Source organism: Uloborus diversus, chromosome 2, assembly GCF_026930045.1.
Source record: "Uloborus diversus isolate 005 chromosome 2, Udiv.v.3.1, whole genome shotgun sequence".
Taxonomy (NCBI): Eukaryota; Metazoa; Arthropoda; class Arachnida; order Araneae; family Uloboridae; genus Uloborus; species Uloborus diversus.
Window position 1 is genome coordinate 128,661,924 of NC_072732.1, and position 19,705 is coordinate 128,681,628.

Below are 19,705 nucleotides of genomic sequence, written 5' to 3' on the forward strand. Positions count from 1 at the left end.
TTAAATTTTATTTTTAAACTTGAATTTTTGGAATATTTTAAGTTTACAAGTTAAGTTTGAAAAAGAAAAAAAAAACCCTCTTTAATACATTACTATGTTGAATCAAAAATTACAATAAATACAGCATTGTTTTGTATGTCATCATTTCATACTCTGAAAATACTTTGCCATTTAAGTTTTACTCATTTGATAAGAAATGAAAAACTTTAAAAAATTCATTAATTAGTGAAACACATTCACCTTATTTTTTGTCACAAATATTTAAAACTACCACCAAGAACACCAAATACATTTAACGAAAATACAAACAGTAAACACAAATAAGTGCTCTTTAAATGAAAATATAAAGAGCACCATTCATACATACCTGAAAATAAAATCAAATTCAGAAAAAGCTAACATAACAACTCCTATCAATGTTGACATAGCACCATGAACTACAGGCGAAAACATCTGCTCCAAAGTCATAACCATCCGACGTTCCCTATCCCCTATGCTCGTCAAGAATCCCTACATTTAAAGAATTGATTTATTAGTCAACATGATACATTATCAAAAATTATAAAATTAATGTGTAGAAATAAGAACAATAAGAAATTTAACTCATGTTTCACAGAAGTTAAACACAACTCAGTTTTAAAAAATTCAATATCATTGCAATAAATATTTTGGACGAGTCTATTAATCCCCCCCCCCCATGAGGGTTGCGTAACTGGCAGATTTAGTGCAATTCAACGATATGGCATCCAGTCTTTAATGTGCCACCATTAAGATTCATTTGTTAACGGCAGATAATTTTGGGGTCCAGTTTCCATGAAGGCACCTGGGTTCTCTTCAATGCGAGACTATACTAAGAATAACATTTTGCCGAGAGCATTCAAAGCCAGTGCATAATCATCTGATATATGTATGCTGAAAGTTTTTTCATCTGGAAAATTCATAGCCTGGCTGCCACGGGTCAGAACCCGGGCTCAAATATAGAAGGCCAACGTTTCGGCAAGAAACAATCCAGTCGGCAGACAAGTATATATTAAAAACTATTATATTACTTTTTGAACCATGTGGTCACATAAATATATTTATTCCTATTGTAAATGAGTTTCATATATGTTGTCTCAATTGGGAAAACATGCTTTAAAAAAAATTCATTTTGTTTGAAATTAATGTCATAATAAATATCTATTAAACTGAATTCGAACATGACACTTTTTGGAACATTGCTAATTACCAATCTTATATAAGAATGATTAATATTTTATTGCACTTATTTTTCGTTTTATATCAGTATTGAAATCATCTTTCATGTTAATTTTTTTAAGTATCACAAATAATTGCTGTACATTTTTCAATGTTAAGAAACTTTTCCTCGCAAATGATAAATTAAGAATACAACATTATTTTAATTTTAAAACTAGATACTTCATTAAATTCATAACTTAATAATTTAATTTCACAAATGAATGATGTAAAGGGATCTTACCATGAGTATGTGAGCAGCAAATTCAAGACCAATGCCAACAGAAGCAATAAGAATAACAGCTGGAACAGCACTCAATTTTATACCCATTATTCCCATAAATCCAAATAGTTCAATTAATATCACAGCTAAAAGGAATACCTGAAAACAGAAGATGAAAAACATAATTAATACATGTTTAATGAAATATTTAGTTTGCAATAATAATCTTAATAGGTAACGGAAAGGTTATAGAAAAATATTGAAGATCATTTGTTTGCTGTCTTGAAAAAAAAATAAATAAATAAGAGGTGTTGATTATTTCATGTAACTAAGGAAAGCTTAATAAAATTACTGATTAATAATACATGTTTAAAATCGGTGGTGCTCAATGTATGACCTGCGGGTCAGATGTGGTCCGTGAAGACAATCCATGAGGCCTTTGATATGTTCAATATTACAAATTGAAAATATATATTCAGTAACCTTCCAAAGAATTTTTTAATAAAGTAATTTTTTTTTTAATCTTATTACAAGCAAATTTTCAAACAAAACGTTCAGTACGTATTACATTAAAACAAATAATTTTTAAACTGAAGTAGAAAAAAGATAAAAATAGTAATTAAGTTTGCCAAACACTGAAAACATATATTCTGCAAAGTTTTCATAGTAAACTTTCACTTACCACAACAATTCCAGCCCAAAAACTGAACAGAAGAATAGCTATCACAAAGAAGATGACAACAAAAATGCAGAGAATGGACAACCAAAGATAATATCTTAAGCTCAAATACTGCTCCCAATAAGTGAAAGGAAGTCCAGTGGGAAAATTTGGAAGTCCTCTTTCTCTAAACTTTTCACAAACAATGCGAATCTCTCGAATTGTTTCAGTTATATCTTCTGTGCTTCCCATCTTGTTCAGAAAGAAAGGTATCTGGGCATACACTAATGGTTGAGATTTTGGCATTTTCAGTTCAACGTCTAGAGGGTCATGGACCCAGCGTCGAGGTTCAGGCACAAAGTTAGCTTGAGAAGCAGAGTAAGCTAAAGCATCATTCGATACCCAAGCAGTGAGGTAGTTATAGAAAGCTTTTGGATTGATAATTCCGTTTTGATCCACAAGTCTCACTGAATTAACCTAGAAAATAAAAAGAATTTCATTTTTCATGTTATTCAAAACGATAATTAAAAAAAGAAAAAAAATGGCAATTCATGAATTAAATGGTTTAAGATAGCATGTTACAAGGTAGCTTTCTTTTTGTTGAACAATTTTCTTGCTCCATGGATGCAAGTTGCAGAAATTCTCAAAACAGAAATTTCTTAAGATACAAAGATGGTGTGCCCCAAATTTAGTGCTTTAGTCACGTAAAAGGGTAGAACATAAAATTTTATACTTAAAAGAAAAATGATAACATAAATGTAAAATAACTTATTTTCAATGAAAAGTGTTCAAAATGCAGAATATTCACAAACACAATAAAGAATTATAATAAATTTTAAGCAATAAAACAAGAAAATATTTTACTTAGTTTAAAAATAATTTATTTTTCATCATTAAGTAATCAGTAGCAGTTTTCTCTTGAATATGAACACAAAATACAAATTAAATTTTAAAAAATATCTCAGTTTCAGAGTTATAACTCAGTTATTGATTAATTATCCCATTTCAACTTTTTCTTCTTCAGTCCCACGTTAGAGCAGATAAGCAATTAGCAGATAACTACATTTGCATACAGCATTATAATATACATATTTAAATAATACAGCATAGCATAATTCAAACCATAACTACCAAAACAGGCACTAGTAGCAAAATAAAATATAGCTACTTAAAATACTTACAAGTGACTTATCCACAGGATTATCAATGCGCCCTGTCTGAACTATTAGCTTGTATGCCAAGATAGAATCCTCTGTTGCATTTGAACACCAACCTTCTTGATTAATGCAGTTACTTTTCCAATGAAAATCAAAAGATTTTTGAAGGGCTGCAAGAAAAAAATAACAATTTTCATACTTCACAACAACATGACACATTGTTCAGAACAGCATAACAACTTGTTCTGAAAGAAATTATCATAGGGCATTCAGGGAGAAGTGATAGAGGAAGTAAACAAAGAGGGTTGCTTTTTGGGGCCAACATTTGATACTTTCAAGAATTACTCACCGGATTGGCAATTTCGTTTATGAATATTTTGCTTATCTGACTGGTGCTTTTTCAATCATCCCAGCGTCAAGCACACAACAGTATCTCCAAGTAACCATTGCTTTGTTTACTTCTGCTATCATTTCTCGTTGATCGCACTCAAGTAAAAATTTTGAAAATTAAAAAATCAGTTCTTTTATTACAAAAGAGCCAAGTACACGTGTATCAAATGAGGCAATGAGAAGCAAAGGGATGCAAGTGGCAAAATTAAAAATTTGGAGATAACCAGTACAAATGGTAGGTGAACCTCTCCTCTGTCTTGGGGCAAGAGATTGTACTAGTAGCCCCTGGTAGGTGCTGCTGTACAGCATGATTTAGAAAAAAATTTCAATGAAAGCCTACCTAGGATCTGATTTTTAAACTCGTTTTACTCGAAACTTAAAATAGTCCACTTGCATCCCTTTGCTTCTCACTGCCTCAAATGTAAAAAGCATTTGTTAAGAGAAAACATGGGAAGCATTTCTGACAGATCCAGGGTTCGTACTCAATTTCAGAAATAAATTGAAGAAGTTTTGAAGGAGTAAAATGATATTTTGAAGGAGTACTAATGGGCCGACCTTAAAAGTCGCAATTTTTTTTACATATTTGGCCCCCTTCCCCCTTGGTAACATTTCACCTTACTACTCCTATTGTTACATGTCATATTTTTAAGAACATATTGTTATTATAACTCTAGTGATGTCACTTTGTCTCCCTATCTCTTCCCCTTGTCGCAATTTTATGAACTTGTCTCCCTTTCTAGGCATGACATTACTTCTGGACCCATTTTACAATATCATAACTATGATTTAATAAGCAATTGTTTTTTTTTTAACATAATCACTTAATATAGTACATCTACTTGTGTATTTTTAAATCTTTAAATGACGTCTGGAATGAATTAACCGCGATAAACAAGGGTTAACTGCAGGCTTGGAGTAATCGCCGATTACGTAATCGTAATCTGAGTAATCAATTACGTTTTTCTGTAATCATAATCATAATCGTAATCTGTTGATGGGATACTTCCGTAATCGTAATCGAAATCATAATCAGGATTTTCATGCGTAATCGTAACTGTAATCTAAGTAAAATAATCCGTAATTTCCCCCTTGTAATCGCGTAATCTTGACTTCCTAAAAGTGAAAAAATTTAAGCCGCCCTTTTACTAACATATGGAAAGATAACATAGTTCAATAATGAAATAGAAAACGACTTCTTTCTTTAAACGAGTACTCAGTGCTCGTCCCCGCTCGTCCCTGTTTGCAAACGAGTCATAAATCGAGCCCTATCTTAAGAACAATTAGTACCCTGTGGGCGCTTTTAACAGGAACGTATCAGAGCTTCTTGAGAAGTCTTCCCAAATCCTTACAATTGGTCATTCATCAGTTTCCCTTTCATCTGTCAATGTTAGGCAATCAAACAAAGCACATTGCCGCCTCAAAACGTATTTTAGCAGAAAAAGTACAATGATATCAAAAGTACAACATAGCTTCGCGCAACAAAAAGCTTTTGGGTATTTATACTTTCATGAGAAAGTAGTAATGACTGAAAAAAGATTTTGTCAAAAGAAAACCGAATTCGCATTTGTGTTTCAGTGATTCTTTAAACACTCTTGCCTTTACACTTATTGCATTTATTTTTTGGTACATGACATCTAATCTAAACCCTGGTGAGGAAGATTTTTTTTTGTATGTTTTCAAAATAATTTCTTGCATAGTTTCATCTTAAATGTATGTTTATATGTTTACAACTGATATTATCCCTAATTAATGAGTATGTATGAAGGTAAAAAGTTTGCATGGATAGATTTTATAAAATTTGCTTACGTTTCATTGAATCAAGGAATTAACACACATTTTGAAATTTAATTATCTTTTTATGCCACATTTTTAAAGTGAGAAAAACTGCACTTCACTGCTGCATTAAAACTGTGATGTATAAATATTATTACAAAATACTTATTTCTGCAAAAAAATAAGCTGTATGACTAAAAAGTGGAAGTCATAGCAAAGCATGTTATGCTCAATCTTGTTTTTTTTTTTTTTTTTTTTTTTTTTTTTTTTATGAATGTTAAGTTGAAACCTTTTAGCACTTGTGAAAGTGCAATTTCTTCAGTTAGTGATAGATTCAAGAATGAAATCAAAGCCTTTGCAAATAGCTTATCAAATGATCATTAAATTGGTCCTGTAGAGTTGTTGGAGTCTAATACTCATATATATATCCTTTAGCTAAAAATAATACCACCCAAGTATTTTTCTACTTTCTGCGTCGACTGCTCCAGTTCAACGATTGCTGGATTTTTTTTTCACTTCTCAAAGAATGAGAAAAAAAGAAGAAAAGAAAACAGATATCTTTAAAGTATTAACTACACTTAAATGCATTTAATTCCTTTTTTTTTAAATTTTCAGTTGTTTAGTTCTGTATCTTTTATTTACACTTTCTGCGTATTTTATTACATTGCAGTTTTTCTGCTTAAAGAAACATACGAGGTTCTTTTTTTTTTAATAGCTGCAGATTAAATTAACTGATAATATACTAAATAATTAAGAATACCACACAAATGGGAAATATGCCACACAGTTTTCAGAAATTATAAGCTCTAAAATGTTGAGCAGTTTAGCAGTAAGTTATCGCCCTTAAGCCAGGGCTAAAGCAACGGTAAATTAATAATGAACAGCTGAGCTGAGTCAAAAACAGTATGCGCAGTGCATACATTTGAATAAAAGTGCTTATACATGTACAATCATTGTAGCATTGTGTAATGTACGCAGTTAGAATTTTCTAGACGTATTTTTATCTTTCATATATTGCTCTTTTCCTGCAACAGCGCAATAATCTTTACTAATAATAAAGCTGAAAGTTTCTCTGTCTGTCAGGATCTCTGTCAGGATCTCTTTCTGTCAGGATCTCTGTGACGCGCATAGCGCCTAGACTGTTCGGTCGATTTTCATGAAATTTGGCACAAAGTTAGTTCGTGGCATGGGGGTGTGCACCTCGAAGCGATTTTTCGAAAATTCGAAGTGGTTCTTTTTCTATTCCAATTTTAAGAGCAAAATTATCGTATGGACGAGTAAATTACGAAATTTTCATAACGCGGAACCGTAACATGGGCACAAGCCAATTGGCGAGAAAATTCACCATACAACAATACCATAAATATACAGGCGAACCAAAAGACCTTTTAATTTTCTATTACGGGCAAAGCCGTGCGGGTGCCACTAGTACAAAATAAAGTCTTTAAGTTAATACTACACGGTAGTTGCAATTATCTCTTTAATATTAAATCAAAAATAATAATTTTCAAAAATCACGTTGTTGATGCAAATGAGTGATATATCTACATTATAATACAAGTCTGTAATCGTAATCAAAATCATAATCCGCATATTATAATCGTAATCGATTACATTTTCTACATAATCGGATAGTTGCTGTAATCGTAATTACGTTTTACCAGAGGATTATAATCGTAATCATAATTGTAATCCCCCTTTTTTTGTGCCCGTAATCATAATCGTAATCGATGACTCCAAGCCTGGTTAACTGTAAATGAGTTTTGGATCAAATGTGAATAAAATAGGAGATGAAGAGCGAAAACTCACCCAGAAGCCAATCTCTGAATATTGTAAGCCAAAAATCAGGAAGACCTCCATTGTCGTTTTTTATTATTTTCTCAATCCTCGTGAATGAATCATGATAGTCATAGAGGAGCCTTTGGTTTGTAGGATACTCAAAATTGCCCTGTGTCACAGCAAACATGTTGAAAAACCCAAAATACTTGGCTCTCTGCTGCAGAAATTGATATTCATTCGTATTTCTTGGAACTATGTCTGTCAAATCCAATCCATCTTTTACGTGGAAGATTCCCCAAACTCCAATGCATATCATGATGATGCATGACACAACAGTGAGAAACTAAAAAAATAAAGTAGCATTATAAGTAAACAGACTAATTAACAAACAAAGAATTTGAAGCAAAATTACAAAACTTTTTAATGCCACTGAGCAAAGACATTATATATTAATACCTTCATATACCAAAAACTATCCAAAATTAATTCAAGTGTAGAAAACGTTATTAAAATACTCTTTATGAAAAAAAGTAGTATTAATGTGTCGAAAGTAGTGATTTTTGAACACATCTATGTAACTAAGGTGTTCATCACTTCAAAAATACATGTAAAAAAAAGCTTCTCCTAGATAACAGGACACTCCTCAATATTTTTAGACTTGTGGATAGTAATATACTGGAAGAATTTTAGCTTATTATTTCAACTGAAATAAGGTGCTCATCCCCGTCCCCCAAACTTCATAAGTGTGAGGAGGGGGGTTGAAAAATACATCGAACTGAAAAAACAATGCTACATATAATATACATGAGTAATATGCATATACATTGCAATAAAATAATTATTTACCAAAAAAAAACAGCTAGGGAAATTAAATGATTTTAAATTTGTGACATTTTCTATGATACGGGTAATGTTAAAGTTAGGGGTTATTGAGCACCCTCTTTACATTTGAGTAAGAAGCTAAAATTTTTACAGCATAATACTATTAGTAAGTCCTAAAAAAATAGGGGGTGTCCTGGACTCTAGCTGAAAAAAGTTTTTTTGAACCACCCTTGTATACACAGTTATCACTAGTGTTTCAGAGCCAAACATTTTAACTGTATTAATATATAAATCACATAACTCTTGTTTTTCAAGTACTAAGCAGACTTTCATCTTACAGCATATTCCCCCCTCCTCATTTCAAACTTACATATAGCACAATGGTGGAAGTGCTATCAGATTTTTGTACTTATCTTACAACTTTTACTACAAAAAGCAAATATTAATATTTTGAGTGATTTATCTTTTTTTATTTTTATTTATTCTTTGATGAACTGGAAAAAAGGTCACTTTTGTCCGAATTCTACTAATTAATTATCGTTTTTTAAGACGCCAATACAGTCTAGCAAATATTTACCATACTTCATTGTTGAAAAGAAAAACCTAACATTTTTAACGATCATTGTTTCAAAAAATGCTTAATAAAAGTATTAACACTGACTCTCCATTTTTCTCACATTTTAACATTACACATACCTTTGTGGGTGTTTTCTGTAGAGTTGGGGCAAGATAACTGCTAACAAACCAAGATAATAAAGACCACTTCAAGTAACTTTTATTGTGTATGACCTTTAAATATTTTTCTCTGATTTTTTCTTTTGTCGGAGTTTCTTTGGTTTCAGGAGTGTTTGTTGAAGAAGTCAAATTTTCAACAGAAGGATCTGAAAGCAAAAAATTGTCGTCATTAAAAGATCCATATTTTTCTAAAAACAAAATATGCCAAGCCACTTTTGCGATGCCAGTTTATATAAGAGGTGAACTAGAATGCTTTATTCCATGATTATTTCACCTATGACTATTAGTCACATGAACCAAGACATTAATAATAAAAAACAAAGCTTTTCATGAACACAATAAATGCATGTTTTAAAAAGGCATTTACTTGCCAAAACAAAGCTATTATTCATGCATCATTTCAGTTTTTTTTTTTTTTTTTTTTTTACACTTGTAAAATAAAACCTTGCACAACTGTCAGTGAGAGACTGAATCATAAAGAGTTGTTGGGTAATTGAAAAAACTAAAAAGGAAAATAGCATACTTGGTGTGGCTGTAGTTTGCCAGCGTGTGGATTGCCGATTAGCAGATGGAGCAAGAACTGTAACAACATGGCCTTCCATCAGGAGGTAGTGCGTGTGTAACAGCTTGCCTTATAGGTACTACAACAGACGGACAAGATTGAGAATGCCGAAGGCCTTGCATCTGTTCTTTATCTTGTTCCGTCAGATCGCTACTTTTCCTGAAACATAACAAGGTTGCATTAGTTCATTCCCAGAAACTAATTTACTTGGTGTGAAAATCCAAATGCTTTATTCGATGAAAATAAAATAACAGTAATCAAAAACTCACACAGAAAACAACTGAATTGAAACAATCATAAAAATCAAGAGCAGACTAAATCATTATAAAACAGCGGTGGGAAACCCTTCAATCTTGAGCCTGTTTTCAGTCGATCACACTCTGGACCATGTTTTTTTATCAGAGAAAAACTTATATTATTTTCAGAGGAAAAAATTAGGCTCAACTTTTTAATCAAAAGCATTTGAATATTTTTCAAAACTTTTTATAATTGCTAAAAAGTTACCATGGATTTACATGCAAAATTTGGTACAAAGTTTTTTTTAATTTTTAAAGTAGGAAAATATTGTTTTGAATAAAAATTTTACCAGTAAACAGTCACTCATCGAGGAGAAGTACCCCTTGTTAGGACCAGTTTGGCCCTTTTGCGCCCTTTAATTCTAGGTGCTTCATTTTCCCATGAAAATAAATACATTTGGGTAACAGTTTTTTTATCTTTACTTTTTTATCTTAAAAATGTATTACTCACCCCTTAAAACAGCAGAGGATATCTATAAGTTTATATTTCCGCCTCTTGCTATCTATACTGACAACTGCTGGGAAAATGAGTAGAATAGCTGCTGCATTGAAGAGCACAAGAATTGCTGCCTGTTGAGCAAACGTCCTCAGGGCAGGAATAGGAATTATGGTAGCCGAAAAAAAAGCACATATACTACAGAAGGAAGTCAAAGAAATATTAACACCGGTTCTTTTGAGAACTTCTCCAGTAAGCAGCTCCTAAAAATAAGAAAAATATATGCATTTTTAATTTTAATTGATAACTGTATATAGAAAGATTTTTTTTTTAAATATGTCAGCAATACTTTCACAAATGTGTATATATTTGAGCAGATAATTTTAAATTATGATAGAAATAACAATGGACCAGAAGACAGTGGGTGAATACTTTGTCAAGAAATTAGGTAAAAACTGTTTTAATACTTTTAATGTCTTGTAAGCAATTTTATAACAAAATATTTTTTAATGACGTAATGAAAGGTAATGCTTATTTGAGGATTTGTTTAGCTAATTCTCATACTACTCAGATATCTGAATTTTCAATCATTTGGATTGCCTTCTGTCCCAGTTAGACCGGATAATTGAAGTGCTACTGTAAATCTTTTAATACTTCAGCAATTTTTCAATTTAAGGTTAGAAAATAGGCAACGAGCTTCTCGAAAGAAAAAAAAAAGTACAGTAGTACAACTTATAGCATATAGAATTATAGCATCTACTTCCCACTGTGCACTGCTTAACAGAGGTAGATTTTTTTTAAGTGCTTTGCGCAGCAGTTTAACTTTGTTGGCTGTAGCATAGCCTTGCCTGTTGAAGCTCTTAAGACCTCAATAGGCTTTAAGAACACTAACCCAAGGCCTGCACAGGGGTGGAGGGGAATAGAAGAAGGGACACTTGTTGGTTCAGGCCCGAGCCTGAATGTGGTCCGATATTTTTTACATGAAGATGAAATGTATGTAGGGATATGGGGTAAACAATTTGTAGGGAAGGTTTCAAAAAAAAAAAAAGGAACATAAAGGTGCATACTCATTTAACGGAAATATAGTATTGAAATGAATAGAATGATAAGATTACAGTCTTAAAACACGGACACCTTTTTGTTTTATCTTTAAAATAAAAATGGCAAAAAATTACCTTATAATTTGATTCTGACTTGGCACTTAGAGCATACTGATGAGCAATGAGGAACATATTATTCATACCTAAGCCTGAGGCAAGGAATGGAAGGACCTTAAAAAAAGAATAAAGTAAATTATTTACATTGATTGCAAATATCATGTGCAAGAAACACATTTGTTAAAGATCATAACTTCCAAGTAAATTAAAGATTAAAGGATATTTTGCAAAATGTCCTTTGTTCAAAAATAACCACTTAATATAATTACATTAATAATGGAAATATACACTGAAAAATAAGCATAATTTATTTCACATTTTTATTTATTTATTTATTTATTTTTGTTTAAAAAATATTTTTTTTAATATAAAACTTTTACTGAATAATTTTTACAAGTTGCATAAAATACTTCATAAGAACCTTAAAACTGCTATAATTGAATATAGTTGCATTACTGGTGTTTAAAATTGGCGTAAAAAGAAATTATTTACACCCCCTTTCACTCCAATCACTTGAATGACCTATAAATGATGCTTTACTCTGTAAGAATGTATAGAATTTGATGTAAAGAAAAAAATCTCACTCCTGATAATGTTCATGTTCTTAGACTTATTTACAGGAGAATAATTGACAATAAATTTTAATTTGATGTAAACTTTAATTTAAATCAATGTTATTTTATTAAGTCTGAAAAATAAACTCTGGCAATGCCAGGATCCACTGAGGGGTTTATCTATACTCAAAACCCATGATTTAAGCCAAATAGTTAATTCTAGTAACATATCCCCCCCCCCCCCCCACCTCATGAGAAAATTGTAGTAGTGCTAGCAAAAGGATGTATGCTTTCAAAATTGGGAATGATGTCATCAAAAAAGAATCTATCTTGTCTGTAAGGAAAAATTACAAAATCAAGCTTACAGCACTAGATTTTGCATATGCGTAAACATTAGGGATCAATTACCTGAGTAGTAGCAGCATTGAAAACAATGCCGAGTAGAGCACAGAAACCCAAACCAGCTGCAACAGAAAGAGGCGACTAAAACAACACCTGCAATACCAATGCCACTTTGAGACTTCACAAGGATCATAGCAGTTCATGAGGCAGAAAAAGACATAAACAAGCTAGAACAAATAAATTGGATGCATGAAAACATATAGAAAAAAATATTCATAAGACAGTTCAGAATTACTAACACAACTCCATAAAACACATACTAATGTTTTCCAGAATGGCTACACATGGTCATATTTTTAAGCTTTCATCAAGAAATCGCTTTTCCATATTTCATACTTTACTGTCTTAATATCCATAAATTTAACGAAAGATTTCTTCAAAGAACATTTAAGAATAAAAAAAATTATGGATAAATGAATATTCATGGATTTAAAAAATGAAAGCCTTAAAGAGCTCCCCCCCCCCCCCCAATCATAGTCCAGGGAATAAAATGTATGACCAAGTGATAAAATAGTTCCTGACATTAATCTTATTAATATTTTTAAAACTAAAAGCCAATAACCTGTAGTTAATACATATGGCCAAATAGAATTCAATCCATGGTTATCTATGGTATACCAAACTTGACTTCGCCAATACTTGACAAAGAAAAGAAAACAAGGTAAAAAATGGTATACAAACAAACACACAAAAAAGGAAGAGAGGTTGAGTTCGGGCAGTCCATGAGAATACGACCCAACACTATTTTTCAAAAGGAAATTGAAAAATTTTGCAGTGATCCCTATTCTGGCCTGAATTTTAGCCATGGCCCTAAGCACTAAAAAAGCATTCCTATTTCCATCATATATTAAATTTTATGTACAAAGTCATACTTTATGCATGCCCCATTCTGTTTTATAAGTGATGTAATAAATTCGTATATGACCTCCTCACAAGAAAAATTATTTTTTTTGTTCTAGGTGTTAAGCATTTACAGGCCATTAATCAATTTTTCAATCATTAAATTTATAAAAGTAGAGTATTGATTAGAAATAAAACTTTAAAACACACAAAATTCTCAAAAGTTGCAATCACAAGTTTTGGGATTACAAGAAAACCTAGAAAAATTGCAAAATGATGAGAGCTTTGGTTGATGTCAAGACATCCACCAAATTAACAGAAAAAAATACAAACTTACCATAGCAACATAACCAGCAACAACCCTAGTAACGCTCATTTCCGAAAAAATCTTTCATAATATCACCCAAAGAAGTTGTGGAAAAAGGCATTAATAGAGTTTCTCCTTGAGACATTTTGAGATTGAGATTCTTTGTACACAGCCTATAATCAAGAAAATATTTTAATTCTCCCAAATTTAAAACAAAACAATGATATAGTCGTAAATAAATCAAGCAGAAGCAAGAAACACAAGCTGTGAACCTTTCATTCACATAACATGAGAATAGAAGTTGTCATTTAGACATACCTCAGTAAATTTTCGCTGCCATGCTTCTAAAACTTTTTTTGCTTTCTCTACTGTCCAGTCCAAATTGTGAACCTTGATATGATCTTGCCAAAATTCATACATTTCTTTTTCAGCCATTAGTTGTATAATTGTCTGCAAAAGCCTCAGCTCTAAAAATGAAAACAGAATATTGCACTTTCATTTCATCCAAAAGAATATTTATAAGACCAAAGATTTAGAAATTAAAAACTTCAAACTAAACAAAAAAAAAAAAAAAAAAAAAAAATTCAATAAAATTCAATTTGTATTACCTGTTTTCAAAAAATTAAAAATATAATTAATATACAGTGAAAAAATAGTTATTACCCCACCCCCCTCCCCTTCCCATAAACTGTCACATGTCACCATTTAATCAGCATCAAATCAATATTAAAACCAACCAGAATACAAAACAAAATTACTCAAAGAAAATAGCTTTCCATCTGTTTTAATTAAATGTAAGATGAAAATATATATATATATATATATATATATATATATATATATATATATATATATATATATATATATATATATATATATATATAGTGAAACCTGTGTAAGTTGACCACTAGCGGTGCATTATTTTAGTGCTCACACTTACAAAGGTTGATTTATATGATAAGGGCTAATTCCGTGACTGAAAAAAGTGGTCAACTTAGACAGGTGGTCAACTTCACAGGTTTTACTGTATATATATATACATATATATATATATGTATATACATATACATATATATATATATATATATATATATATATATATATATATATATATATTCAATTTCATGACCCCTCTCTCCTCAAAATTTTATAATTTGAGAATGGCCCCAGGCCTGTCATTTGAAAATTTTACGAGAGGGGGGAGAAAAAAAACATTTGGGGGGAAAAACATCAAAATACACGCAAAATGTATAATTACAGTATGTTTTTAAAATCCGGGGGAAGGGATCAATTGATCACCCGGGTATGACATTTGATGGACCCCTAATACCAGACTTAGATAAAATTAAAAGCTTTCTGCGAACACAAATCCTAACAGGAAAATTTTCTGCAAATAATTATTTTGCCTAGCTCACCCTTGAATAAAGAATTAAATTTATATTCCAATATGAAAGAGACAAAAAAAGTACTTTAAATCATTCTTTTTTTTTTTTTACAATAACATAAAGTTTGTGTTTATTTTTCACCAACTGAAGAAAACTGCCAAAACCATTATTCTTTTCACACATGTGCTTTAAAAAGATTTTGAAAAAAGGTTTTAAGAGAAATAAATTGGGAAATTTTAAAAAATTCCCTTTAGCAGTTTGAAAAAAATTTCTGCAGAGCCAAAAATTTTCTGCGAACACAGTTCGCGCTGTTCGTCTATATTATGCAAGACTGCCTAATACAAACTTTAAAAAAATTTTGCTCACACAAATTCTTATAATAAATAAAAAGTATTTCTTATGATGCAATTTTTTTTCAAATTTAATTTAAAAAAAAAACCTTTCATTACATATCTACAAAGCATACCTCACTATGTGTCCAGTTTTGTTTTTGGTCACACCTCCAACAATCACATCTTCAGGCCAATGCATGTATTTCGTTGCAAATCCATAGCATCCTCCTGTCAATGTAGCACCAATATCTACAGGCTATAAATAAAAATAAATAAATGAATAAACAAACAAAAAAAATTTTTTTTTAACCAAATAAGGACTAAAGAAAACAATTTCCCACAAAAACTAAAAGAATTAAGAAAAAAAAAAGTTTAAAAAAAACTAACCTGAAAGCTCTTTTTGTTAGGGGCTGATGTGGGGCACTGTTCATCAGATGGAAGCAAACATGGTTTCTCTTGATAAGCTGATGAAATGCCTGCCTATAATAACAAAGCTTGTGTTTAAGTCAAAGTGCAGCACATATCTAAACAAAGCAACATTAAGAAATAGGTCCAAAAGAAAAACAACAGCGATGACAAAAAATACACTTAAAATGTAGGAATTAATGAACATTTCATGTTAAAATTGTTTTTATTTCAAAAAAAAAAGAAAAGAAAAATAAGCAACTAAGATAACACTGAAAAAATTGGGAAAGCAGGGGTGCTCCTCCCCCAAGAGCAAGGGGCACCCCCCTAAATAACGTAACGACCCCCCTAAAACCAAGAGCCAACCCCCCAAAAAGTAAAAATACCATTCAAAACACCCCCTAAAAATTTCAAAGGCGCAGTCTGCGCGATGACCCCTCCCCCCCCCCCCCAAGTGGACGCCCCTGGGGAAAAGCATGGAAGGCATTTCTTCCATAACATTTCAATATTTTTTTTCAAAGAATCACCAAAATTCAAAGATCAAAATGAAACTTCATTCAAACTAAGTCGAAAAAAATGTACATATTTGTATCACAGTCGCGCTCCTTTATAGCGAAGTCGAAGGGGACCAAATAAAAAAGTCGTCATAGCCGTTTTTAAAAAAACCGTCGTTGTAAAAAAATTAAATAATACTCACAAAAACATGAAAGGTAATTGAAGCTATTAGGCAACAACCATAAATTCGCTACATACGATTTCACAACCACGGGCGCAACAGCATTTCTAAAAACTTCGATTGAAATAAATAGCGAAACCCCTCCCTATCTCCGAACTGCAAAAAGGATATTTCAATCAAAGGTTTGAAAAAAAAAAAGAAAAAAAAAAGACTCAAGCAGCGAAAAGGAAAAAACAAACGTGCGCTGGCACCAAAATAATTCACGAGTAGTAACGAAAATAAATTAGAATAGAAAAGAAAAAAAAAATATTCTTTCATTCAGATTTCCCTAATAATTAATCTTCGCTGAGGGGGGAGTAAATTTGAAGAAGGCAAGGGAAAGAAAATTCGGAAACCGGAGTGGATATTAAGGGAGTATATAGAGAGCAGAGTTGTGTGTGTAGTACGTACTACTAACCCCATTGAAGATACGAGACCACACAAGATGCTTGGCACTGTGCCCAAGCGCTTCTTATGAGCTCCGAGTTCTTTCAGCAATCCGAATAGTAAAAGAGCTAAGTGCGTGTGGTGTTGCCAAAATCGCGTGCAGAGTTATGAATTTAAATAATATGGTGAAGAGGAAAGGGGGGGGGGTATTGATGAATGCAATTTTATTTGTTCTTCAAGTCCATTCTTTTTAAGGTCAAGAACCGTAGCGGAGTTAGTGCAGTAGATTCTCTCTGTTCTGAACGCTCATGGGATCGAACAAAAGTGTTCAGGTTATGGAGGTGCTTCATTAAAGAAAGGACACCCCGAACTTAAATTTGGGAGGGGGGGGGGGATTCTCAATTTGCCGAATGGAACTATGGAACTCCAAATGTTGCCGAAAGGAACTCCGAATTTCGCCGGATGATGGTAATTTTGTCGAATCGTCAGAAAAAAAATTTCTGGAAGGTCACAGTGACCTTAAGAGCATGTTTACGACTCATGGGAGACGACATCTACTTTTATTTTGCATTTTTCAAAACAAAATCGATTTTCACATATGCCGGCAAATCATATTATTTTTTCACTTAGATGATACCTGAACCAACGAGCTAGCTAAACGCATTTTCACAGTAAAGTACTTTACACAACGCTAAATCGTAACAAATCCGCATATACACATAGACAACTGCGATTAACGCATTATTAGTTTCGTAGTTATTAGCGATTGAATCCGATAGTAATTGTGCAAAATCAGACATTTTAATCGGGTTCACTGAGCATTACAAGCAGAGGCTTGTTAATTATTTTTAGGCCCTTAAATTAGGAAGGGAGAAATTTTCAATTTGCTGAATGAAACTCTGCCCAATGATGATAATTTTGCGGAATAGAACTTCAAATTTCCTAGAATCATGATAGTTCTGCAGCATAAAACATCAAAATTTCGCAGAATGATGATAATTTTGCAGAATGAAACTCCAAATTTTGCCGAATTTTCAGACAAATTTTGCCGAATAAGGAAAATTTTGGAAGGTCACGGTGTCCTTCCATCGGAGCGCCCCTGATTACAAGCGAATAGACGTTTTCCCCCGGAGGGGGGGGGAGTGTGTAGCCTCAAGTAGGGCTCAAACTGAAGCAAAATGAAACTAACAATGAACCATATTGTACGTAGGAAATTCAGGAGATGAAATATGGAAATGGCATGAAAATGAATTTCAGTAGTCAGTAAACGACAAGGAAAATATCGATTTCCTATCCCCTCCTGCCCCCAAAATACATTTGATACATTTGACACTGACACTGTCACTTGAGCGAATTCATCAGCGGAGGAAGGAATACACACAATGACACCAAATGGTCGCGGCGTTACCCGAGTCATGTTTCAAACACCCGAGAGGCAAATGTCACTTCGTTTCTGCAGAGCAGACACCGTGCCACAGGAGGGCTCATTAAAAAAAGTGTCCTTCTACCAAGAAAAAAAAACATACGAAGCATGTCTACCCGCCATCCATACAACAAATGAAATTAAATCCGAAATAAGAGAAGAAAAGGAAATTCCATCACCAATGCCACACACAGTTCCAGTATTTTTTCCTTCTTGCCTCATTTCTTAAGAGGTCAAAACCCCTACGTGAGCGTAAAACGCCTTTAAGAACGCAGCTTGTTTTTATTGAGCTGTAACAATAGATGAATGTGACAAGAGATTAGAAAGAGGGATACTGCAAGCTATCCTCCACAACTATTTTCTCGAAGCTGAATGAATGTGGGTGGCTGGAGGAACGGAATGAAATTGCTGCATTGAAGACGCCACGTGGTAAAATCCGAGTTCGGCACTGATAATGCACCAACCAGAATAGAAAAATCTTAATTTATATTTTGGCGAACGTAGTTGCTCACCTCTACTAAAATCGGTTATGTATTTTTCGGTGGAAGCTATTTTTTCTGAATTTCTTAAATTGGGAAATGAGACTTTTATATGATTCAGGCTGTTGTATTGAGTCTTTCATATCGTTGCCGGTTCCTTAGAAAGAGGAATGTTACTAACAAAAAAAAAGAAGAAATGTAACTGAAAAAAGATAAGAAAACTATACAGCGAGAAACAATTTTGAGAAAAGTGTTTCAAACGTTCTCGCCAGTACAAGCTCACTTTACTTAATCCTTAAAAAAATATAGCTAACAAAAGAAATTACAGTTCACTCTCGATTATCCGCGGGATGCAGTACTTAAATTAAAAATTAGTATTTTATGTCCTCAAGCACAGGGGCGTGCACGGGGGGAGAAGGGACATACGTTGGTCCGGGCTAGAGCATGAAGGGGGCCTGAGATTAAAAATGAGGGGGGAAATATATGCAGAGGCGTAAAGGTAAACAATATGGAGGGGCCCATAAAAGTCATTTGTGCAAAGTCATCAAAGTGCCCCAAAATTTCTGTGCAAGCCCCAGCTAAAGCATATAAAAGCAGTAAAAAAAGTTAACGATAACTCAAACGTAAGCTAATTCATTCGTCAAACTATAGTATAACTTCTAGTTAACGTAACCCGATCTAATGGTTTCCTCAATGATACATTTCACTGGTCTAGATTTGATTATTAACTGTAAATGCTACCCTATTTAACGATATCCTTGATTTAACGATGGCTTTTTTCAACCATCGTTAAATCGAGGTTGTACTGTACAGTTCCTTAGTCTGAAGGACATGTACAATAAAAGTAAAAAATCTAAAAATTTATGATCCCCCCCCATGAAAATATTAGTCATTTGTTTTTGTTTCTTGCACATGCGAAAAAATCCACTCGCAGATAATCGGTACTTCATTGTACATGTGTAAATACCAGGGGTGCCCACCTTGGGGCGGGGTTCATGGCGTAGATTGCGCCATTAAAATTTGCAGGGGAGGTTAAGGGGTATTTCCCTCCTTTTTTGGGGGCTCTTGCTCTTGGGGGTCTTTGCAATATTTAGGGGGATGCGCCTTTGCTTTTTTTTTTGGGGGGGGAGCAACGCGTGTCACTTGTTTATATATTCATCAAATTTTTACAATTTTTTTTTTTTTTTTTCAAATATTCGAACGAGATAGCATTAGATTGCTTCAGGGCTGTTAGTTTTAACACTATTTTGCT

General features: G+C 32.7%; 1 protein-coding gene across 1 annotated transcript in view; it reads right to left on the reverse strand.

The window, feature by feature from the left end:
* Positions 1-19,705, reverse strand: part of LOC129216535 (protein patched homolog 1-like) — a 76,061-nt gene that overhangs the window by 8,120 nt on the left and 48,236 nt on the right. Inside the window, 19 exon segments of the mRNA XM_054850750.1 lie at positions 368-510; positions 1,481-1,618; positions 2,142-2,594; positions 3,299-3,444; positions 7,247-7,559; positions 8,735-8,919; positions 9,297-9,369; positions 9,371-9,485; positions 10,083-10,330; positions 11,243-11,338; positions 12,187-12,255; positions 12,257-12,304; positions 12,306-12,347; positions 13,358-13,405; positions 13,407-13,442; positions 13,444-13,500; positions 13,646-13,787; positions 15,170-15,300; positions 15,432-15,524. Of these exon segments, the coding sequence (XP_054706725.1) occupies positions 368-510; positions 1,481-1,618; positions 2,142-2,594; positions 3,299-3,444; positions 7,247-7,559; positions 8,735-8,919; positions 9,297-9,369; positions 9,371-9,485; positions 10,083-10,330; positions 11,243-11,338; positions 12,187-12,255; positions 12,257-12,304; positions 12,306-12,347; positions 13,358-13,405; positions 13,407-13,442; positions 13,444-13,500; positions 13,646-13,787; positions 15,170-15,300; positions 15,432-15,524 (2,576 nt within the window).